At 42.1% G+C, this 24,986-nt stretch overlaps 1 protein-coding gene across 2 annotated transcripts in view; it reads right to left on the bottom strand.

Moving 5' to 3' along the window:
* Positions 1-24,986, bottom strand: part of GALNT7 (polypeptide N-acetylgalactosaminyltransferase 7) — a 134,874-nt gene that overhangs the window by 47,032 nt on the left and 62,856 nt on the right. For both annotated transcript variants that reach the window (XM_070415473.1, XM_070415472.1), the window contains exon 2: positions 21,013-21,473. In XM_070415473.1, the coding sequence (XP_070271574.1) occupies positions 21,013-21,473 (461 nt within the window). The remainder of the gene's footprint in view (positions 1-21,012; positions 21,474-24,986) is intronic.

Here is a 24,986-nt window from a genome sequence, read left to right as displayed (position 1 = left end):
CGCACACAGCTCTGTGGGTTTCTGCCTGATTTTAAGGGTCAAGCATACGAAATACCTTGGGGCGAACTAACAATATTGACCTATGTCACTGGGTTGCTGTCTTCAGTATTCTTTTTTTGAAAAGGCAAATATACTCAGACAGATGTGTCCACTTAATGATCTAAAATGTCAAACCACAATTTAGAAAAAGATTCTGGCAGGGAATCCTAGGACTGGACATATGTTGTGGTACATTTCTTCAAAACTCTCTGGGAAAGGAAAAGGAACATTTCACAGTGTGGGCCATATGTTTATAGCTATATTGGACTCTCATTTCAAACGAGCTTGCATACCAGAGTCTAATTTTACAGAAGTACCAGCTTATCAAACACCAATAAATTTCAGCTGGAACAACAACCACTCGCAGGATTAAGGATCAGGCTTGGGAGCCGTGGCCTGGATATAACAGAATGAACCAGGACAGGATTGCATCTGCTGCTTAGTTATTAATTTGTGCCGCACCTTATTCCACAAAGGACTCCAGGCAGCTTACAGAGACACACAGAATGCAATGATATCATGAAAAGTAAAAGTAGCAGCGGGGAAATTTGCATAAAGAGAGACTGAGAAACAAAAGGAGGAACCAAGAATGAGACATTAAAAATGCATACCAACCAAAGGACTTGTATGCATGCATATGAGCATAATCAAAGGACACAGAAACAGGCGAGGGTAGGCAGTTGGGGAGAGGTCAGTGGGGGAAAAAGGAAACTTATGTGATACTTTAAACAATAAAGAATTTAAAACTAAAAAAAAAAAAATGCATACCAGAGGGAGCGGCGGGGTCAAGGACTCTGGTGTGCATAATTCTGGGGCACCATTCACAAACAATGCACTATGAATGGCATCACCCTGAGTTGGGCAATACGGTGGCGAGGCTGCCACCTGCCTCTATATTTATTATGGGTAGGCCACAGTTTGGCTTGAATTTTCTCACAGGGAAATCTGGTCAGGACTGTGTTTAAAAAGCCAGTTGTTCAGAGGGAGTACAATATTCTCGGCGTGAAGACCAGATGGGACTTTTTTCTAAGGGGCTACCTTATGGCAAATGCAGTAATGAGTTTCAGTGAGCTGTGTTTCATGGAGGCTGTCAATGGAGACCCATGGCATTATACCAAAACATAAAAGTCAGTAAAAACAGTTGTGCAGAGACCAAGTTGGGAATTTAAGTTCAACACAGAGTTGAAAATCACACTTTGCAAACATTCCTTAAAATGTTTATTGAGTCATCTCCTATTCCATGCTTCCTCACTCAGTGAAAGATGATAAGTCTTCGCAATGTACTCTAATTACTATAAGGAAATCATATTGACCATATGGAGGACTTGTATTTCCAAAAGCAAATTCTGACTTTTGAAGAAAAGGTATGAACTTTCAGTGGTAGCTGGTAACTTTAGGTTGGAGTTAGTAAATCATTTCCTAGCAGAGAAATATTAGATATCGAAAGAGCTACCAATATAATAAGCTGTATAAAATATTTACTTATGGAAGTCTTAAACACTGATTGATACTAATGCTTCCACAGCAAAATGAAGAGATGCACTAGATCATTTTTTGAAGGCTCTCTCAATTGTAAAACTCTGAATATAGATGCGGAAAAGAGGACAAATCTATAATGGTTAGCATTTATTAATTCACAGAACAGGCAATTTCTGGGGCTAATAAGAATGCATTAACCATGTTTAGTAATTTATCTTCTTAAAGGTATTAGGAAACCAGGGTGTTCATTTAGTATGTAACATAATTGATAGACATGCAATGTTTAATAAATATTGTGGAGGAGTAAATTTGGTGATAGCATTTCAAGAAATCATTAAAGTAGTCTGCCTCTTTTCCTGCATTGACTAAATTATCTTTACTTCTCTCTCTCTTACATCTTTGCTTCATTACTAGTTTTCCAGAAAATCAAATCCTCTTGAGTCACAAAAGTGAGTTGGAGTTAGTTATCAAAAGGCTTACAGCCCCCAAAAGGGATGGAATTATAAGATAAAAACTGAAAGAGTATGTTAATCCTGACCCTGAAGAAGGCAGATGCCAGGAAATCTCAAACCATGATTTTGGAAAACAATTAGTTCACTAAAATCTGGCAAGGAAACACAAGACTGAACACACGTGAACACTGAGGTTTCCTACAGTCAATGGTCATTTTGAGACAGTATATGTTATCAATTTGTTACCTTTTCTCCACAGAGTCCCTGGGTTTCTAATACGTCCACAGGCCATATGCAAGGGAGACTATCATTGTAAAGAAGAGAAAGAGAAAAGGACAAGGACAAAATAAATCAAATCTGTGTGAGGTGAAGCTGATAGACCAGTGTAGACCAGGGATATGGCGGACAATGGATGAGAGACTCCAGAGTCAAAAAAATACTACCAAGTAAAAGGAAACAGTTTTTAATCCTTTGAGCTAGCAATCCCACTAGGAGTCTCTCCTACTGAAATAATCAACGGTGGGCACAAAGGGGGAGCCACTGGCTTGCTCATCCCAGCACTGAATTTAATAGTGAGGAACCGGAAACAACGCATATGTCCCAAAATAAAGAACCGGTGACATCAATGGTGGTCGTCCAGGCAGTGGAATATTTATGTTAACAACAAAAAAAAAAAAAGAAAAAAATCCTATTAGGGAAGTTGGGTGATTTTTATGTTTTTAAAAATGGTCTGTTAAACATAAACACTTTCTTTTGCAAAACACTTTAAAATAAAAATGCTACTCAAGTCTGCTACCAGAGAGCAGAACATTACTTGGCAGCTTCATAAGCAGCCCAAACCCCTGATTCTTCTTTTTTCATTGAAACAGTCACAGCCGGGCCTTCCCTGGAACCAGAATGCTACCTTACTAACGAATGAGACCAAACTCTGGCATTCATCTGCCCATGACTTTGCTGGAAGGCATCTATTCTAAGGAGCGAGGGCACATTTTCAAAAATCATTACAATTTATACCCATTCTCATTTTGATTCAATAGTAGGATATTGGACGGCTTTGCAAATTATACTGAAGGTGCCTCTACATTTCACTCCTGCCAGTTTTCCCCTCCTGATACCAGCTTGTTATTAGCTAATTATATAACCCTTCCAGGTAGCCGCCACCGTGTCATACTGATGGAGCGGGAGCCTACACAGAACAGTGCTGCCAAGAGCGCCACTGCTCAGAGAGCTGGCGCAGCCAGCAGCGAAGAGAAACGTGCTCAAGTAGGAAAGGAAAACACAAACAAAGATGTAAGAGCTCCGCGGGAGGAAATCTTTTATGAGGGCCAGTTGCCAACTTTCAGAAGTTTATGAATCCAAATAGAAAAGCCAGCTCTTCTGAGTTCCAGTATAATGTTTCCAATATTATTACTAAGTGTGTTTATTTATCACCATTTGAGAAATAAAGTACTGCATGGGGTGGAAAAATTACACCTCTTGAAAATCTACCAAAAGTTGTAAAAATCCTAGGTATTCTGAAGAAGTTTTTTAACATTTTAGACATTCTGTAGCAATCAAGCTATGTTCAGTTACGTTTTTCGAGAGAAAAAGAGTTTAAATTCCTTGAAATAACTATAAATGGACATCACTTCGCCGTAATCTCAGAACCATATAGATGTAATGCGTGTAGCTGACTTCGGTCCCTCTGCTCTCTGAGCGACCCTGACCCGCCATCGGGCCACGTGCTGACAGCCGGCTGGTGGCAGGGTCTGACTCCCCAGATTAGTGTCACTGCCACGACCTCCGTGGAGATCTTTTACATTAAAGGCTTCCATGAAAGCAAGGAAGCTGATTCCACCGCTTCCTCATTACCTGATGCATTAGAATGCAGAACACTTAAAATCTCATTCATAAAACACTGTCACCAAGAAAAAAAAAAGCACTTAAAAAAAAAAATCAAGCTGCTAAACTCAAGACCTCAGGAGCAATTTAACTGAATCCCCTGGCTACCTCTAGTCTAGTTTCCTGAAGCTAAGGTCAGTCTGTCAAATCTTGACTCTGGAGAGCACAGATAACTATAAGGGTTACTGTTATAGTTTACAGGAAAAAAGAGTTTGTCTATAGTTACCTCCATATTATTCCCACTTTAGTTTTAAAGATCTCTCCATGAAATTATCCACATCCTTACACATTGCCAGTAACAGTAGCTCTGGGCCGCTGCAGAATTGTTAAAAGCGTGGCTATACTTCAAAGTACATTTTATTAGCATTTTATATTTCCAGGCTCTAGAAATATGCACACATTTGTATTATCTTGCTCTTTTCTTCATAGGACTTTTGTAAACAACTTCCTCATAATCAGGTGGGGGATAAATATCTGCAGTTTTACTGATCCCAAGAGTATGTGAAAACCCCCAGCATGATGCCTACAACTTTTGATCCTCAAACACCATTCATTTCTTTTCCTGTGTTATTCCAATTGGACTTCCTGGTCAGGGTCTTACAGACTTTGTTGTATGTTTTTTTGAGACCATACAGTAAGAAACAGGTGTAAAAGAATTTAAATCACTTCTCTCTTTTTAAAAAATATATATATTTATTGATTTCAAAGAGGAAGGGAGAGGGAGATAGAGAAAAAGAAATATCAATAGTGAGAGAGAATCATTGATCAGCTGCCTCCTATGGGGGATCGAGCCCGTAACCTGGGCATCTACCCTTGGCCAGAATCGAACCTAGGACCCTTCAGTTCGCAAGCCGATGCTCTATCCACTGAGCCAAACCAGCTAGGGCTAAATCACTTCTCTTGAGAAGAAGGGGCGATACAATCTGAATGAGTAAGTGTTTAGCAAGTAACTATTGATGTAGTTCATATATTCTGTTTAAAAAAAAAGGCTAGGCTAGTCACCACAGAATTAAACAGGTCTAATACTAGTACAGCATCTAACCCTTTAGGTAAGGTGATGCACTTGAGGTCTGAGAGTATGATGCTATCACATTACGAGGGATCTGTACCTTTGCATTCAGATTAGGTCTGCTAATCAACAGAGACTATGTCAGCACTACGTCTAGTAAATATTCGCACAGAGCAGTCACCTCCTGGGTTGCACTGGTCATGCCACTGACCGCACGGCTTCTGTGGAGCATATCTTGGCTGGATTCCAGCATGTTCCCAAGCCCATTTTAGCAGCAAGACCTCGTAGAGGAGGTGAGGGGTGCGGGGGGAAGGAGAAAGGAATGATGAATTATGGGGATACACTGAATAATAACTAGGCCAGTTTATTTCTGCTCTTTAAATGGAAGAAGTTACTACTCTATGCTTCTGGGTCTTGACATTTCTACAAGCCATTATCATATTTTTCTTTTTGGCATAAATTAACAGGTAAAATATATTTGGCCTATTAGAATTACCATTTTAAGTGTTACTGCAATCTGCCTTTACTATAATGGGTATTGGACGGCATTCAGTATATATTAACTATATATTGAATATTTCTGTGATTCATCTGTACTCTGTATTCAAATATAAAAAATGCAGTGAATTATTATTCATGGATTCTGTATTTGTCTACTCCCTAAAACGTATTTGTAACCCCCAAATCAATTCTTGGGGCACTGCTGCAGTCATCTGAGAACATGCACAGGGCGGTGGAAAATGTGAACTACAATTTGAGATGCCTGCATGCAGGTATAAGACCATGCCTCTGCCTTCTTGATTCCAAACTGATACTGTAAATGTTGTCCTTTTCACAGTCTATTATTCAGTGCCACGGTTTGCTCATTTTTGTGCTTTTCGTTGGTGGTTTTGCTGGCTCCGAAACACAGTGCTGAAGTGCTGTCTCGTGTTCTAACCCTGAGAAGGCTGTGCTGTGCCTTATGGAGAAAATGTGTGTTCGGCAGGCTTCCTTCAGGTCTGAGTTCTAGTACTGCTGACCAAGAGGTCAATGTTATGATTTAACAGTGTATGTTAAATAAGGCGTTTAAACGGAAGCACACAAAACACAACATTATGTATTGATCAGTTGACCAAAATGGGACCAGAGATTCGCAGGAACCTAACCCTGAATTCCCTTTTAGGAGTAATGCTTCTGTTTTCCTGATCCAGTGCTCATGACTTTATAGAACGCAACTACTTCAATATCAAGAACTGACTGCGTATCAGAATGCACGTGCATTTTGACATCACATTTCACCAATAAGAAAGGACAGTTATATAAAAAGTCAGCTATAAATGGAAGTGTGCTAGGTGGATGCATTTTTTGGACGGCCCACTATAAAGGGAAGTGTGCTAGGGGGATGCATTTCTATTCTATGGGCAAGTGCTCCTGGTTGCCAACATAACTTGCAAGATGTAAGAGACAGAGACAATCACATTCTCTCAACTAAAACAATTGCTATGCCAGAAAATAGAACTTAAATCAGTAAGGTTACAAAAAGTCAGGGTAAGCCGGGAACATTCTATAACATATTCAGGGATGCCTTGTATGAAATGTGTCCTGAAAACTACAGGAAACTGCCAACAAAAATAAAATAAAACAGAGAGAGACAGAGAGACAGCTTGACTACTGAGCAGTGGTAGTAACCAAGTGCCAGCCACAGAGAAATGAGCCTGTTTCACTGACAAACCTCCCCTTTAAAAGGCAATGTGGTCTCTTGCTTGGATGTCAGTCTAGGCTTCAAAGATTCTTATAAGAAATAAAGGGTAAAATTGGAAAAGAGATTTTTATGTTTGCAGAAATGACAAAGGTGTTTATTATTAGGAAGTGTTTATTTACATATTAAACCCTACAGCCCCAATGTATATTAATTTTTCCTTTATTCCTCTTACTGATGCAATTCATAGACTCAGTCACCCAATACCTTCAAGCAGGTAGTTCTTTATCATATGGTGACATCAAGGCCACCTTTGTGTTTTCTCACTGTCTTTAGGACTTCCCCTCCTCTTATGTAGTAGGGTGACAGGATGAGACAATAATGAGGGGAATACACTCTAAAGATGAGGCTGAATACGACACACTAGCATGAAGAGAGCTACGGAGGAGGAAGAGTTTCTGGAGGGTTCTCTGTGCCACGCCAGGGACGAGGATGGCTTCCAACCACCGTGACCTCCAGCCAGTGGGGCTGATGTTTCCCGCTGTGTTTGATGGATATTTGCCTTTTATTCATACTCTTTATCACATTTACTATCCACAATAACTGCATGAGGCAAACATTATTACCCACATTTGCCAGAAGCTCTCTACATGCTAGTACCATTCTTCTCTTTTCAACTGTGTGGGATCCCAAGGTATACCTCCGGTGCACTCATGAACTCAGTACCCACAGGTGCCAGGCAGTGCCCCCTCTTTTCCTCTAGCTCAGGCTCCCTGAGGTGCTATCCTACCGCAAAGGGGCCTGTGATGCTGGCCCCACTGCTGTGCCCACTCCAAGGCAAGGCCACTGCCAAGGATGCTTGCCAGTCTGTGCCACTGCCATGGTTTCCTGTTGCTGTAGAACCCACTGGACGGTGATCTGCACATACTCTCAAGTGTGGAGAACTGTCCTCCCAGAGCTCTGTACACATTTTAGTAAACAGCTCCTCATAGCATCTCCTTAGCATCCAAGTGAGATTTTCCAAAGCTGGCCTGGAACACATCTAAGTGACAGGCATGGTGCAGTGGTAAAAGCTCCCATTCCCTCCACATCTGCCCTGGGGCCTTTCTGCTCTCTTCTCAGGATGGCACCTTTCAACTTAGATTTAAACAGTGGCCCTTGCTACAGATAGTTGGAATGTTAAGTGGACACATTTAAAGAGAGAGTCGCTTTGGGACTGATTGCCATACTCTGTGCTCCTAAATAAAATTTCTACTACTAAAAAAATGTTTCATAAATGTATATGGCAAATATTACATTTAAAATGACTGCTCTGGCCCTAGCCAGTTTTGCTCAGTGGATAGAGCGTTGGCCTGTGGACCGAAGGGTCCTGGGTTTGATTCCGGTCAAGGTCATGTACCTTGGTTGCAGGCTCCTCCCTGGCACGGGCCCTGGTCGGGGCATGTGCAGGAGGCAACCAATCAAGGTGTTTCTCTCACATCGGTATTTCTCTGTCTTTCCCTCTCCCACTCTCTCTAAAAATCAATAGAAAAATATCCTCAGATGAGAATTAAAAAACAACAACAACAACAACAACAACAAAAGACTGCTCTGGTACACAGATATTCCTGATCTTTTATCTGGTTTGGTGAAAGGCCCTAGAACAGTGATGGCAAACCTTTGGAGCTCGGCGTGTCAGCATTTTGAAAAATCCTAACAACTCTGGTGCCGTGTCACATATAGAAATATTTTGATATTTGCAACCATAGTAAAACAAAGATTTATATTTTTGATATTTATTTTATATATTTAAATGCCATTTAACAAAGAAAAATCAACCAAAATAAATGAGTTCGCGTGTCACCTCTGACACGTGTGTCATAGGTTCGCCATCACTGCCCTAGAAGATGTGGATTCCTTCCTGGCCGTCATATAATCCTGGACAGTCACTACTCTTTGGACTTGAGGTTCCCTATCTGTAGAAAGAAGGAACAGTACCAAGTGACCACTCTGGCCCCCTTTAGTTCTAAACTTCTATGAGTTTACGAAACATTTAATATACTATGAGCAAGGTTTGAAGTGTCTAAGCCATTCCCATTAAAAACTGCCATGCAACTCCAAGAGTGTCATCTTAGGCCCTCGGCTCCCATCCATTCTGATCGGCCCTTTATCTGGGCCATTGGAGGGGTGAGATGAAAGCAAAGAACTGGACTCAGAGGGCAGCAGTGGAAGAGACAGAAACCAGGAATGGGAGTGTGGGAGGAATTCAAGGCAATTCTAGAGTGCGTGGGAGAGGGAGTGGGAGAAGAAAGCGGAGCATGAGAGGGGGCCTACACCATCCCACTACTCTACACAGTGCCTGCACCACCTCACTACTCTACACAGCTGGCACTGCTTGCTGCTGCCCAGGTGCCAGAGTGCCAACCACGGCAGAGCCTTGAAGAGCTTTTAGAACACAGAACACATTTTTATGTTCTAAAAACCATGAGCATATGTATATAAATATTCATCAAACAGCAGCTGCCCCTGGAAAGGAAGAAGGGAGTCTCTGACTTCTTGGGTGACGTGGCCAAACGGGCTTCCCAGCAGCTGGCACACATAAAGGTTAACAGGAGGAGACGCGCTCAGCGCAGGGTTACATCCTGGAGATGCTAGCAGGGTTGAACTTGGCAATGTGAAACGGCTGATTGTCTTCTCGCTAGATCATCCTGGTTCCCTTCCTGCATCTGAGAAACCAAAGAAGGCTGAGGCTGGTATCCTGGCAGCCAGTCTGATGCTCTGTCTGCCAGGTCGGGCACAGGGTGCAGGAGCTGGAGACCAAGAGCAAGTTTTGCCAAACTGCATGCGGCTAAAGAGCCGGAATCACAGCAGGGCTCGCCTCTGCACGGACACCGCACGGCTAAGGCAGTAGACGTCCTAGCTATTGTTACTTTCCAAGAAGAGCTGTCAGACCTGGCCCAGGCCCAGGACGGCCAGGCCTCTCAGCCCTTCCAGGAAGCAGGAAGAGGCAAAACCCAAGCGGAAAGCAGTCTGAGGAGCTGGAGGGGTAACAGCTGCACGCCAGCTGCTGGCGGGCCGGGCGGGCGTTCTATTCAGCTTTCGTATCTAGAGGAACAGCGTGGAAGACCCGGGTGGGGGGCTGGGAGGTAGAGACATACAAAAAATGAATTTTAAGATGGCAGAGACCTTGGAAGACATCTAGTCTAGTGTTTTCCAAACTGGGCTGAGAAGCCAGGAGGTGCAAAGAACCCAAGCACAGAGTTTGCCTAGGAAGTCGTTTGAGCAAAGGATTCTGGGTTTAAAACAAGTTAAAAACAGACAGCTCCCTCTTTTCTTCCCCGCGATGCTACAAATCCCACCTCTGATAGTCATATTGTGTTATAAGTAACACTCCCTCCCCCCCAGCATCATCCTGATTGATCTCTTAGAGCAGTGATCCTTAATCAGGGGTGCCTGCCACGCAGGGTGACTGACAGGTGGCAAAGTCTGGAGACGCTTTGGTTGTCACAGCCAGGGGCGGGGAGTGTGTGCGTGTGTCAGTGGTATCTAGTGGGTAGATCCCAGAGACGCTGCTAACCACCCTAAAATGTGCAGGACAGTCTTCATGACAAAGAATGTCAACAATGCTGAGACTAAGACATCCTGCCTCAGAGGTAGGAAACCGTTCTGCAATAAGGAGACAGAGCTTTCCCTGTTCCCTCTTTCTAACCTTTTCTCTTTTAAAAAGTTAAGGTACTGTAGTGTACTTAACGCACGCCCTGGCCATTAGTAGAGCATCACTAGGAAGGTGATGCGGGGTAGGAGCCCCATTTGAAACTCAGTGCCACCATCTTCTAGTCCTATGAACTTCAGGTTATCTACTTCTCCGAGCCTCAGTTCCACCCTCTAGAACACCGTGGAAAAAATATGCTGTTTCAGTATGGTTATAAGAATTGGAGATAGTGTATTCAAGAACCTGGCACACTGCCAGACACACAGTAGGTGCTCAGAAAATGGACAATGATGCTGTTGACCTCCACTGTCATTTACTGAGGACCCCTCTGTCTTAAGGGACCCGAGCACCATCACAGTGACAGAGCGAATTATGTGGAAGTAGAAGACATAGTTTACCCCTCATTTAAAGCGAGTGAGAAATATTTCTCCAAAACCACATAAACAAATGTAAAAAAAAATGCCCTAGGGCTGGAACCTGCCTTTCTGGGTGGTTCTATGTCAATGGGATACGTCCTAGCACACCTGCCTTAATTCCAGCCCTCCTCCCCAGCCCCAAAGCTGGAACCTGCCTTTCTGGGTGGTTCTATGTCATTGGGATATGTTCTAGTACACATGCCTTAATTTCAGCCCTCTCCCCAGCCCAGTGCCTGCAGGGAAGGCAGCACCACGATGACAGAATATAGGTCAAGGACCAGCCAGACCTTAATCTAGGTTGTTTCATTACCTGCTTAGAGATAGACTCTCCTTTGATTTAAATAAGAATATCTGATGCTACTTTCCAAATATGTTGTTCACACAGAACACACAGAACACACACACACACACACACACACACACACACACACACACACACGCTCCCCGGCTTTTAGGGAGAGAGTTTCTCCTCCACTTTCTCATCCTGAGAAGCAGCCGGTATGAACACTCCCCTACGACAGCCACGCCAGCAGGCCTGCGGGACTGAGCATGTTTGAGCTCTGGAGGGAGCTCCTGCCTCACAAAGGATGAAAGCAGCAGCTGGTTGTTCACTTCTTCACTGAAGACTTTACAACTCTTTTCCTTCAAAGCGACGGTTTGGTTGTCTATCTCCAGGGGCTTAAGAACGTGCCGTTTAAATTCTCAAAGCCTCCTCCACAGCCCTTTCTCCTGGCACTGATTTGCTCACTGGGAACTTGCTCTTCTGGAGAATATTGGGTATTTTTCTTGTGATTAAAATGGCAAGTGTTCCTTCTAAAATAAGTTACTAAGTTATCAAAAGTGTGATTTCTCCTCCTACACATGAACTACAAGATTCAGTGAAGAGGAAAGAAACTACAGGCCATTTCCCAGTAAAACACTACAAGATATTACTGAATTAAATGATATTTTTATAAATTTAAACTCGTGCAGTTAGTTTGGCCCCCTTTTTACTTTTTTTAGTTTGTTCACCTTATGTCATAGGAATGATGAAAGGGTAATTCTGTTTGTAAATATATAATTCTGTTTGTAATATATACCAAGTGCATCTTTTTTACATAAAATGAACAAAGATAATTAACTTATAAGTGCATTTTAACTTATAAGTGCATTCAAGAAGTTGTACCACAAATTATTCATATTACTACTTCCACCATCCTTGAGTAAGAAAAACAACTGGGCCCGGCTGGCGTGGCTCAGTGATTGAGCATCGACCTATGAACCAGGAGGTCACGGTTCGATTCCCAGTCAGGGCACATGCCCGGGTTGCAGGCTTGATCCCCAGTGGTGGGCATGCAGGAGGCAGCTAATCAATGATTCTCTCTCATCATTGATATGTCTATCTCTCCCTCTCCTTTCCTCTCTGAAACCAATAAAAATGTATTTTTAAAAACGAAAGACAATTGGTACTGATGAACCCTGCTTTACAGCTCTCTCCAAGGACTTGCCTTTCCCAGGAGGGAGCTATCAAAAGTGCCCCATAGAGGGAGCTGTGGGCATCAGCTTGAAAGTTAACCTGAGAGGAAGGCCGGCTCTGACCTGGTTCATACACTTATAAAGACTCTTCTCTACCCTCCTCCCCGAATCCTACTGCTTCTCTCCCAAACCAGCCCTTTACCAGCTATTCCATAGAAAAATCTAAATGTGGAAGGGCTGAGGCTGTGATTCTTCACAGCCTATCACGGCAGTGGTGAGGCCTGGCTCTAGGTGGGTCAGTCTCTCCTGGATGAGTGGCCAATGTGAGTTCTCACCGACTGCCCATCTTTCAGAATGGTTGCTGTGCTTCTAGAATACATGGGAAGGCTGGGGTTCTTCTTTTTCTTAAATGTTGGTTTATGCTTGGCTTCGCAACTAACCAGCTAATCAGTTTCATATAACTTACTCAGCTCAAATGTGGAAAACACCTTATGACTTTGCAGTCACACTATGCCCAATGCGCAGCAGTTTGGCTTTGACTACCCTTTAGGTACAAGACAGACACGTCTGCTACCAGGCCATATAGATTTTCTGTTCAGAGTAAACCTCCTCTTTTGTTAAATCATGCTTTAAAAAAAGAAAGAGAGAAAACTATAGGATTTAAAGGAAAAACAGGGATAGGGATAGGACCAGACCACTCAAAACTGAGGGAACTTTGGGGCCAGAGACCTCAGGAAAATCAATCAGCACAGTTAAAATCGCCACAGACATTTGCGGTTTGCATCACAAACCTTTATACCCAGGGATTTGTGTTTTCCTTTCTGTAGGTCCTTGGAGACATTCGCTCCTAATACAGAGTAACTTTACCAAAATTAAGAGTATGATCCAGAGAGAGCCTTTCTCATCAATCAATTTCCTCCCCGCAACTCGGCTGCACTGGCAGCTCCCCAGGCAGCTCAGCATAATGGCAAGTGTAGTGTATCTTGAAGACACTAGACGCCTCCCATTTCACACCCTCAAGAGAAATACTTCTGCAGAATTGCCGGCGTTGTTCGCTGTTCCTAGTCTTCATGAATATGTGGTTATGAAGGTCACTTTCACTGTGAGCAACCTCGCCCCTGATCACTTCCACATTCCCGATCACGCTAACATGCGGGAGGAAATCTAGAAACGCCAGGACTTTCACACTGAATTGATACCGTTTCCCTATTTACTAAACACACGCCGAGCCAATGTGCACCAAGGAAACACACATCAGAGTCGCAGGCTGTGTCCAAGGGCCCTCCTGCATCTCTAGTCTGAGCCGAGTTACCTGAGAGGGTCGTGCCAACCTCCTGAGGGAGGGGCCTGTGTTCTGATGTCCACGTTGCACTGTGGCATGCCTGGGTCTACTGGCTGGGGCTCTCCCTTTGGTGAGGAATTAATAACCTTATAGCAGAGGACAATGACTAAGCATCTTCAAATGACTGTTAGCTCCAAAACGGAGATACCCCAGTAGGAGAGGGTATAAAAATCACCCCTTAGTCTCTCCTGTTGGTGGGAAACTTAGCCTGGGGGGGGGGGGGGGGGTGTGAGTCAAGGTTTTCCTGAAATTGCCTGTCAATGGTGGGGAATGTTATGGAATATCTAGTGGTGTCTCCATAAATATTTTTCCTAACTAGCCTCCAGGGAACTTATTCTAAATTTCTGGTTGGGGGCGGGGGGGGGGGGGAGCAAAGGACTGCAAAAACAAACAAACAAACAAACAACAAAACCTAGCAACCCAAGTTTACAATATTTTTTATCAGGCACACTTTATGCTTTCGGAGCACTGGTGGTGGAATTTGGGGGTAGGGAGGCTAAGGGGAGGGGACATGGAGCTAAGTCTCTTTTTAATAGAGCAACTTGGAAAATGAGCAGAGAGTGGGAAGGACCTATCAACCATACGAGGTCTCCACATTGGAAGAATGTTTTCGCCGAGAGAAGTGAGCTACCCTAAAATGCTAACAAGGAGAGGGAGGCAAGATTGCTGCTACTTTCTAATGGTGCCTTCAAGCAACACATTACCCCTGTTTCCATTTTTTTGTAGGCTTACTCCATAAATGTGGTGCCCTTCTAAAACTGCTGTGGAAACTGGGGTGACTTAAGTTATCCCCGATCATTATAATAATTTCAATTTGGCTAAATACATCTCGTTGGCAGGAAGGACCTTAAACAAAAGTCAGCTCTGTCCTCATAATTGAGATAATCCCAAAGGGCAATGGCTGTATGTGTTTGTGTCTGTGTGTGTGTTAAGGAAAAAGAAGAAACCAGGCCTCAGAACACAATTTTTCTTTTAAGTTAATCTGGAAAACCTCAGAATGCACAAAAAGTAGCTTCTAAGAGTAAAATTTCTTAGGCCAGTTAGAAAATAACAATTTTTGGACATAAAGCAAGCAGCACGTCCATCCAGGCTCATCTAAACCAACCTCAAATGTGCTTCCTACAGATTAGATCTAAGGCTACCACATAGCAGTTTGAGAGATGAGACATATTTTGGGCAATCTATGAGAGAAAAGGATCACCTGTTAATAATTGTGACCAGTGTAGTTTAGATGGGTCATATGGAGCCACCATATAATCTGGTAATAGAAACTGGAACAAAGTACTGAAATATATATACATATATGTGATTCATGTGTGTGTGTGTGTGTGTGTGTGTGTGTGTGTATGCACGTTCGCACATGAAGTATACATTATTCTGATGATTTGTTTTGATTACTTTGAGCAAGTTCTTAGAGTTTCAGTGAGCTCTAACTGAAACCCCTGGGTTGGAATATGTAGAAACTGAAATTAAACAAGAATCTATAGCATTTCAATTAAATCAATGTTTTGAAAATAGCATCTATTCTGTAATTACAGCACTACATTCTAAACAAAGGTATCAAAGAGAGCCTTTAACATGGGTTGAGGAGGAAAAAGCTCATGACCATAATTCACCTTAAATAAAATTAACATTTTGAAATCAGGTAAGAAGAAAATTATCTGGTGTATAAAGCATAAGTGTATTCTAAACTAAAATCTCTTTTTAAAACACCCCTCAATTTCCCACAAATGCAAGAAAGTTATTAATAACTAACATTTGCATAGCTCTTAGAATTTGTGAAGCACCTTAATGTCTATTATTTCACTTTGTAAATGCAACTAACATAACTTTCTACAAAATGGAAGTGCAATAGATATGTAGGTAGGAGGAAAGGTTAAATTTTAAAAACAGATGAATTTGTTCAACAAGTCAAAATATTTAATTCATTTGTTTGAAACAAAATCGTTTGCATTATACACCTCTGATTGTCTTCTTGGGCTGAAAGAGGGCAAACCTAATTTCCATGAATTTGCATCAGCAGTAGCTCACAGTAAAGAAAATAAAATTCCAAATTTTATTAGAAGAAAAATCTACTACTTGTATATTCACAAACAGAACTTTCCACCTCTCCCCAGAAACAGGCTCCTTGACTGGCTCTGCGTGAATTCCTAAAGCCAGGGAACCAACTGATTGAGGCAACCAAGTTTTGGGCAGAGAAGCTTGTTCAATTCCATCCACCCTATTTCTGTCAGTGGCTCCATTCTTTGTGTTAATAGGCTTCAAGGCTTCGGATTTAGCTTTAATTCCTCTTTCCACTCGATCAGCTGCCAAGGCCTACTGATGCTAACTAACCCTGTTCTCTTACATTGAGTCTCCTTTTTCTGGTCTGTAACCTTCACTGAAGTTCCCACTGTAATGCTATTACGCTTCTAACAGGTCTCCACCCCCAATTCACTCTAGACACCTCTACCACTCTGATATCCCTAAATTTCCCTTTATAAATATTCAATGGGTCTCCCCTGATTACCAACTTCAGTACAGGCTTTGTACATGGCATCGTGGTCTTCTAAACATGAACCTACCTATCAGTTTTGTTTCTCTACACACACTTCCTGATCCAAGTAATCGATACCAATTGCTTTCCTCCTAGTCAATGCCTATCTTCATGTCTTCAATATTTTTAACCTCTACTTGGGGGAACCCTACTCATCTTCCAGGGTCCATCCCTAGTGTCCCCTCCATAAATTCTTTTCTCTTAAAAAAAAATTTTTTTTTTTATTGATTTCAGAGAGAAAGGAAGAGGGAGATAGAAACATCAATCATGAGAGAGAAACACTGATCAGCTGCCTCCTGCACACCTCACATTGGGGATCAAGCCCGCAACCCAGGCATATGTCCTGAACGGGAATCAAACCGTGACCTTCTGGTTCATAGGTCAATGCTCAACCACTGAGCCACACTCCTTTTCGGACTCCCCTGTAACTCCACGTGGCTTCCCATTCCTCTGAACCATGCCATGTTGCTCACACCTTTCCTATGGCTTTTATATTATGCTATCCTTTCCCCTCTCCAGGGGTAGATGGTGAACCCTTTGAAGGCAGGAACTGTATTTTTTTCATTGTTTCTTCCCCTGATGGGCTAGCACAGTACCTTGCTCATTGGACTTACTCAATATCTGTTGAACTGTGAAGAAAATCATATATTTTTTTATAGAAAATAAGTGTGAAGGCAAGTGAAGTCATTTTTGGCTCAAGTTTTTAAAAAAGAAGGCCTCCAGTTCACTCAAAATACAGTTACTCACTCTTAACAAGTAATCAACAGCCAGTAAATTACTCAGCCAGAGAATGTAATTCAAAGCTGTAACATACATAACTATGAGTCATGCTGGCAGCTGGGCAGGTCTGTCCTGCTTGTAAGGAAAAGAACATTCATCTGAAAAGACTATGGAGCAGCCACAAAAACGAACAAGTTAACCACAGTGTCAGATGTCACAGCTGGACAAACTGCCCACAGCAGTGGTTTCCAAGCAGGGCAGGTGGCGCATTTATATGTCTGACAGAGGCAAGAGAACGAGGCTGATAAGGCCTACACTCTAAAGCTTCAGAAAGTCAGCAATGTCAAGCCAGTCTCGGATGGGCTCCTTGTAGCATGCTCTCCACAAGGGATGAGAATGAAGGAGGGTGTGCGTGTAAGATATGGATGTATGTTTTGTTTTTAACATGCTGCATGTTGCCAGTAAAAGCAGGAAAGTGCTAATGCATATTAAATAATGTACAAAACTTAGGGGTGTTTTCTTTGTTGTTGCCTTTTTTTTTTCCAGAGAAAATTCTTGACTGTCCACATCCTCATTTATTAATAACTCCTTAGAAATTATTCATTACTCTACATTGAATTTTATGTGCTCAAAGAGGAATAAAGCCTATTTCATTTTTTTAAAAAGTCTGAGAAAGAATCAAGTTTAAAAAATAATCTGTATTCAGTTTTTTAAAAGTTTCTGGGGGTTACCATGTTGAGTATTTTGAAGTATAAAAAAAAGGTTTCTCATTAGCAGAGAATTTTAAAGAGGGGTTTGCGAGCATCTGCTAAGATGGCCTTGGGTCCTTTTATTTGATTGGACACACATACATAGAGGAATGACAAACAGAAATTTGCAATAATCCTATTTCTAGGAACTGCTCTGGTTGTGCAAGAAAAAAGAACAAGGGGAACAATTGGCAAAACATGGGAGAAGGAAGGGAGGGAGGGAGGGAGGCAGGGAGGGACGGAGGAAAGAAGAAAAAAGGAGGGATGCACTGTGGAAAGGAAGGAAGGGAGTGAGGGAGGGAGAGACAAAGAAAGACAGAAAGGAAGGAAAGTGCAGGAGAGCAAGGAATACTTGGCGAGCTGGAAGGGTTGCAACCGTTGTGTCTGAAATTATCAAAGGCGAGATGAAGGCTTTGCCATTGTGGAAGATGATGCAGATAAGGCAGTGTGTGACATTTATGTTTTGCAAAAAGCAACAGAGACATCAAAGTTAAATAGTAACTGAAAACATTCAAATGTGCCATATCAATATAAACAGTCAATAAAAGTTAAGTTTCTAATGTCATTTAAGTATAATGCCAATCCTTAGAGACAGGTATCGTTAGAGCTATTTTAAGGATTATGTAATTGAGGGTTAGAGAGGGTAAATAACTGGTCTAAGATCTCATATCTGTTAATGAAGCCAAGGTTTGAACCCTGGAAGATTTCATCCATCCATTTCATCCATCCATCCATCTATCCATCCATCCTCTTGACAGATATTAACCAACAGAGAACTATCAAGCTCCTAGTTGTCAGTTACTCAAAGTAGCTGGTGAAGAAAACAGACATATTCCTTGCTCTCAAGAGCTTATCTTCTAGTAAGAAAGGTAATCAATAAACAACTAAATAAACCAATATCTAGTTACAAAACTTGATGAATGCTATGAAAGAGATGGCCAGAGAGCAGTCATAGAAAATAAAGCAGGGCATTACCAAGTTGGACAGCATGGCTAGAGAGGTTCAACTGGGACCTAAAGGATGGGAAGGAGCCGGCCTCAAGAAGGGAAACTCATTCCCGGAAGAGGGAAGAGCTGACACAGCTGGAGCACCGTGGGCAAGGAGTATCGTAGCAGATGAGGCTGGCAAGGCAGGGAAGGGTCCCAGCATGGGGACTGCTGCTGGTTAGGAATGTGGGTTTCATTTCAGGTTCACTGGGAAGGCAAAGAATGGTTTTAGATAAGCTACATTAGTGGGCCCAAACACCACACTGCTTCTGTGTGAGCAAGGTAGGAGGCAAGGGTGGAAATGGAGAGACAGGAAGGAGGCTTTTGCAGGAGTCCGAGAGAGATGGGGGCCTGGACTTGGGTGGTGGCGGTGGAGATGAGAGAAGGGCACTCAGACATGATCTGGGACATAGTTTGGTGGCAGCAACGAGAGGTCTTGCAGACAGAATGGATGTGAGGGGTGAAGGAGAGGGAGGCAGGGAGGGTAACTCTAATCCTGGGCACTGATCTGCCTTGTACGTCATTTGATTTTCTTAACATATTTCTCATATAGAAAAGTGAGCTAGATTTATACTGGTGTTTGCAAAGACTATCTTTTATAAATAACTCATGTGCTAAAAATCTCAGCTTCTACACCGAGCTCACCCTCTGACTGTACTGTAACACCGCACGGAGGCACACTGCCACACCTTGAGGTGTGTGCTGGGAAGAGAAGGGGCTCGCACACCAAACCACCTTGGGTGGAAGCACAGCTGTACCATTCTGCTAGGTGAATACAAAGAAGGCACAACTCTAAGTCTCAGACTTTACAAACACAGGTAAGAACTCTCTTACAGTTTCATTGTGCGAATGAAATAAGGTAACTTATAGTAAGTTCAGGCATGTCGTGGAAAGTCAATAAATGTTAGACCGTCCCCATCCTTTCCCTGTTACAGTGATGAGAAGGCCATCAGCAGGCTCTTGGAGAACCTCTATAACAGAGACGAGTGCTGTATTTTACTGGACGCACTCCAGAGAAGGGACTGCAGTCCTGTCTAAAGGGTTCTAAAGGGTACGTGCAGGGCAGTTCTAGCTCTATAAGAACTATCTTCACTGTGCTGACTAGAAGGGTTGCCAAACAAAATATAGGACATCCAGTTAAATTTGGATTTAAGATAAATAATAAAAATTTTAGCCGAAACCGGTTTGGCTCAGTGGATAGAGCGTCAGCCTGCGGACTGAACGGTCCCGGGTTCGATTCCGGTCAAGGGCATGTACCTGGGTTGCGGGCACATCCCCAATAGGAGATGTGCAGGAGGCAGCTGATCAATGTTTCTAACTCTCTATCTCTCTCCCTTCCTCTCTGTAAAAAATCAATAAAATATATTAAAAAAAAAAATTTAACTATAAGTTGTCTCATATACTATTTGGGATATACTTACACTAAATGTTTTTCACTGCTATCTGAAATTCAGTTTTAACTGAGAGACCCCTATTTCCATTTGTGAAATCCGGCAACCCTATAACAAAGCAAATTTCTAGTTTGATTAGGAATAAATTGACCCAAGGTTCTCCCTTTATAGTTCCTTAAGATGCTCTAACTCTTGTCCGTAGAAGAGGTTATGCCTCTCACCGTCATGGCTCTATACACCTTCTATTTTTTCATATATTTCATTCACCCCCCTCTCACTCTTCTAATAAACATTAATGTCCAAAGTCTACTGAGTAGCACTATGTTAGGTACAAAATTTTACTTTGTGGTCGTAAAGAATGCTGCTGTGTGTGCACGTGCATGTGTTGTGTTAACCTTTAAAATGAGGATTAGTTAATAATGCATCATCAGGAATACATTTTGTAAGTTTTCTAGTAGCAGTGAATTAAATATGCATCCACATTGATGGACACGATTTAGATCCTAGAGGAGTAGAACCAGTTATTGAATAAACTGAAAGAGAAAAGCTTTGAGTTCATTCAATAATTACCATCTATTGAAAGCTAAGACTTGGAAATCTTTTCTTTTAAATTAAACTACATGAAAAGAATTTGAAAGTTTAGGCCATAATTTTATCGGTCTGCATGCTCCCTTTGCATACTCACGAGTTTTGGTGTTGAGAGGAAAGAAATGAATGGACACATAAATATCTAGTTAATTGTATTAGTCTAGAGCAGTGTTACTATTTCTCTTGTTCCACAACAAAATAAGGAGCTAGATCCAGAATGAAAAGCAGCACACCAACAAAATTTTGTCATGAGGTTGTCAGTTGAACTAAACACAGTACTTAGTAGTTGATTTACATCCTGGTGCCAGCTCATTTTCTCACTGTGGACTGGTAACAAAAATCTCACAGACTGATGCCAGTCTGAGGACCAGATTCTGAGCAAGGCTCATGGGGAAGATCCCAGAATTCTCTACGACATACCTTCCATATCCTAGCAGACATAAATGGAGAGATCTCTTCCTCTGGCCATTTTGCAGACCAAAGATCCTCTTATTTCCTTGAAATAAAGGCACAGATATTTTTCTCCATTCTAAGCATCTAACTAAATATCTATCAAACAATAGCTGCCCCCGTTTTAGAAAGAAGAGGACGTGTGCTTACTCTTCTTGCCGTAGGTCATTGACGCTGCGGTCCAGGGAGATCATGTCACTTGCCACCATGTTAAATCCAAACTCTTTAATGCTGGCTTGAACTGCATGTTTGAGTTCTGGTCCCAAAACCAATGGCTTGGCATTCTCTCCAGGGCCACCAACCACTCCATGAGGCTCAGGTTCTTTGGGTTCAAAGTTACCGAGGATCCCGGGGCGTAGCACAGGATCCCGGTAGGTGAATGTCTGAGGCTTAAAAGTGAGATACTGCCTCTGCATTATGTCTCTCTGGTTCTCTCCTCCAGCATGGTGCTCTTGTTCATTTTTGGCCTTGTGTTTTCTTCTAATAGATTCTAAGTCCACTTCTACTCCTTCAACATGAGGCCAGGGTACCACAGGTTTGAATCTGTCATCCCCAGGAACTAGTCCATTGCCTCCTCGGTTAGGCATGGGGTTATTGACATCTCTGTCTTCCTATACAAAAGGGAGGGGGATATACAATGAGTACATGAAGGCAAACCACAGCAGAGTTCATGATACCAATTTTCATGTTTTAAAAATGGCGGAGGCAACAATAAAACGGTTTAAAGCATGAAACCGAAGCAGGCCAGTAATCAGGACTTCCCATGAGAAGATACCTTTCGGGGAGTGAAGGGCATGCCAAGAGATAGACTATTTCCCTGCTTTACCATCTTCAAGGAAATGCATGATGGATGCATTGTTTACGTCTCCCCTTCTGAAACTAACTCTCTACCAAAGACCTCTTCACAAAGCCCAGTGTTGTGGGGTAGAGCAGTGAAGTTCTAGGACCTCTGACAGTAATAGACACTTAATAGGTCACATCTATAATAATAAAAGTGTAATATGCTAATTAGACCCGACATCCTTCCAGATAAAGCCGGGGCTTCGAGGAAAGCCTGGGTCCCAGGTTCCAGAGGGAAGCCGGTGCCGGCAGCCAGGGGAAGGAAGGCCTACTCTTGCACGAATTTCATGCATCGGGCTTCTAGTTGTACAATATGTGGTTTTCCCAGCTGACCAGTGTACAACAGATATAGCTTTGTGTCAGTAATTCAGCCATATGGTGGCAGTGGTATTAGATGCCACTCATCACTAGGCTGGCTTTGTGCCCCTAATGGCAGAGGAACAAGGCAGGCATATGCACCCAGCAGTCCCAATTTGGTATTTTCTACTCAGTGAAACCTCAGCTGAATTGAGAACTATTTTTTTTTTTTTTTAAAAAAAGCTCTAATAACTATAACCAAGTCAGTTTGGGCTTTTAAATCACACCCAATCCCTTCTTTCTCCCATTCCAGAGGTGACCCAGGGGAAAACAGGTTCTCCACATAAGAAGACTTGGTAAAGGCTGCCCCCTTTTCTGTGTGGACCCTCCTCATCACGAATACTGATCTTCCAGTCAGGGACTCACAGTGCTTTTGCTCCCAAGGTGCAGTATATGAAGTTCCTGCTAAACCAGTACTGTTCTCTGCATGAAGCAGTCTTTTCAACCTGAGCATCACCCCAGTGGCTTTAAAAAGTACCGGTTTCCCACCCCCAGACTTTATGATTTAATTGTTCTGGGCATCCTGATTTTTAAAAGCTCCCAGGCGATTTTACTGTGCATCGGAGCTTGAGAACCCCTCGCTTAAAGGGAGAGCCGCTAGCTATAATTAGACCAGGGGAGTTATTGAGTATGCATAGCTGGGCAAGAGGCAAGGTGAATTGATAATGTGAATTTAGAACAACTGCAAAACAGGCTAATTGGTTTACCACCTCACTCCACACTAAGATTGTGATCCTTTAATAGATTCAAAATAGAATAGGTACCATCTGACCAAATGTTTCTACAGTGTTAGAGTTATCTTAAAAATAGAGGTGAAAGCTTTGCTTTAAAAGGTACAGAAATAAGCCGAAACCGGTTTGGCTCAGTGGACAGAGCGTCGGCCTGCGGACTGAAAGGTCCCAGGTTCGATTCCGGTCAAGGGCATGTACCTGGGTTGCGGGCACATCCCCAGTAGGAGATGTGCAGGAGGCAGCTGGTCGGTGTTTCTCTCTCATCGATGTTTCTAACTCTCTATCTCTCTCCCTTCCGCTCTGTGAAAAAAATCAATAAAATATATTAAAAAAAAAAAGGTACAGAAATAAGGCTGTAGGTAGGATGTTGACAGGTAAGTTGTTATGTACTGGTAGTTTATTTAGGGACAAAGATCTCCTTTCAGAGTCAGTTAATTTAAATGTGAATTTAGTTGATGTTGATGTTTTGGTAAGGACTAGCTAAGAACTGATTTTAGAGTTCAGTAATGAATTTTTTAAGAATATATTTTTATTGATTTCAGAGAGGGAGAGGGAGAGAAAGAAATATCAATGATGAGAGAGAACCATTGGTCGGCTGCCTCCTGCACGACCCCCACTGGGGATTGAGCCCACAACCCGGGCATGTGCGCTTGACTGGAATTGAACCTGGGACCCTTCAGTCCCCAGGCTGACGCTCTATCCACTGAGCCAAAACAGCTAGGGCGAGTAATAAATTTTAAAAATTTATCTATTTGTTCAGTTACTATAAGCATTTGATACAAAACCCAAAGGATTCAAAAGGGCAAATTGCAAAAAGCAAGTTTTCCTGCCTTCCCTTCTGTAGAGGCCATCATAACCAGCAGTTTCTATAAATTTTTCTAGAGATGTTATATGCATGTATAAACATACATGTGTATATATAGCGAGAGAATTTTTTTGCACATGGGACATAGATTTCAATGGATTCAATTAACTAAAAGGGAAATCTATAGATGTTATAACTGGTTGAAAGGTAAATTCAAGGAACAGACAAATATATAAACATCAAGAATACAGCAAAAAAGGAGCACTCATAACCACTTCCAGTTTGGCACTGTGAGATTGGAATAGATTTTTGGTCAATTAAAATCTTAAAATTTAAAAAAAAAGAGTACTGCAAAGAATTTACAAGTAGATGCAAAACGGGTAAAATTGGTAACTATCCAGAGGGCAATAACCAATTGCATTCCACAGTACACAATTTCCTTTTCAATGAACAAGAACCTTTTCCATTACTTTCAGTTTTCTATCACTTACAGGATTGTAAAAGAGCTCAAAGATAATAAAAGGGCGAGGTAACCTTAGAAAGCTGAGTCAGATAGTATACTCAGTAATCTTTTTGGTCCATTTCAAAGTTGTTTCACAATTTTCCTCTGATAACACAAAACTGAACATAAAAAAATGCAACACTCAGCCTGATTCTATAAATATGATGCTTTTCTTTAGGCATGTGTTATAGGCAGATAAGGCTTCTGGATCAGGCCTTTCTGATCAGCACTCCCTCCAGGAGGGACTTAGCTGGAGCCTGACCTGTGAGCCCTAATAAGGATCAGAGGTGAAGAGGTAGGAGGCAGTGCTCCCAGAAACCTTATATTCATGAAGTCCTGAGGGTTCTTTTGAGAATTAACTCTTATTAACGATAGGAAGCCAAACCTCACTGTATTAGAGATGCAGGCACTGAAGCTGAGAAGTAATCGTGATGTTGGAAAAAGTGTCCATTTCTCCAATTCATCTCCTGGCTCTTTCCAAAATTATACTCACTTATGGCGGTATTGTAAACAAATTAAAATAGAGAAATCATTATAAAACTCTAAGATATTGGACCCAAAAAAGGAGAAACACATTCTCCCCCTTTTCAATTTTTTACATGAAGGCTGCAGTAAATTAGTAACTGGGGAGGTAAAAAATGAGGGGAAGGAAATGTCAAAAAATATAAAAAAGTAGATTAAACAGGTCATCAGATATCAACATCTATAACCATAGCATCCACTATGTTGCCTAATATCCTACAAGGGAAAAATTACATATTGGAAGAATGTGGAATATGATAGTACATAAAATCAAGATAGCCAAATTATGAAACACACTAGAGGCCCAATGCATGAAATTCATGCAAGGGCCTTGGCCCCGGCCCCCGCCCGCCACCGTGGTCTGGGG

This window comes from Myotis yumanensis, unplaced genomic scaffold (genome assembly GCF_028538775.1).
Source record: "Myotis yumanensis isolate MYYU_CA2020_CCGP unplaced genomic scaffold, mMyoYum1.0.hap1 SCAF_5, whole genome shotgun sequence".
Classification (NCBI taxonomy): domain Eukaryota; kingdom Metazoa; phylum Chordata; class Mammalia; order Chiroptera; family Vespertilionidae; genus Myotis; species Myotis yumanensis.
The sequence above is the reverse complement of the archived record's forward strand: the minus strand, read 5'-3'. Positions and strand labels throughout refer to the sequence as shown.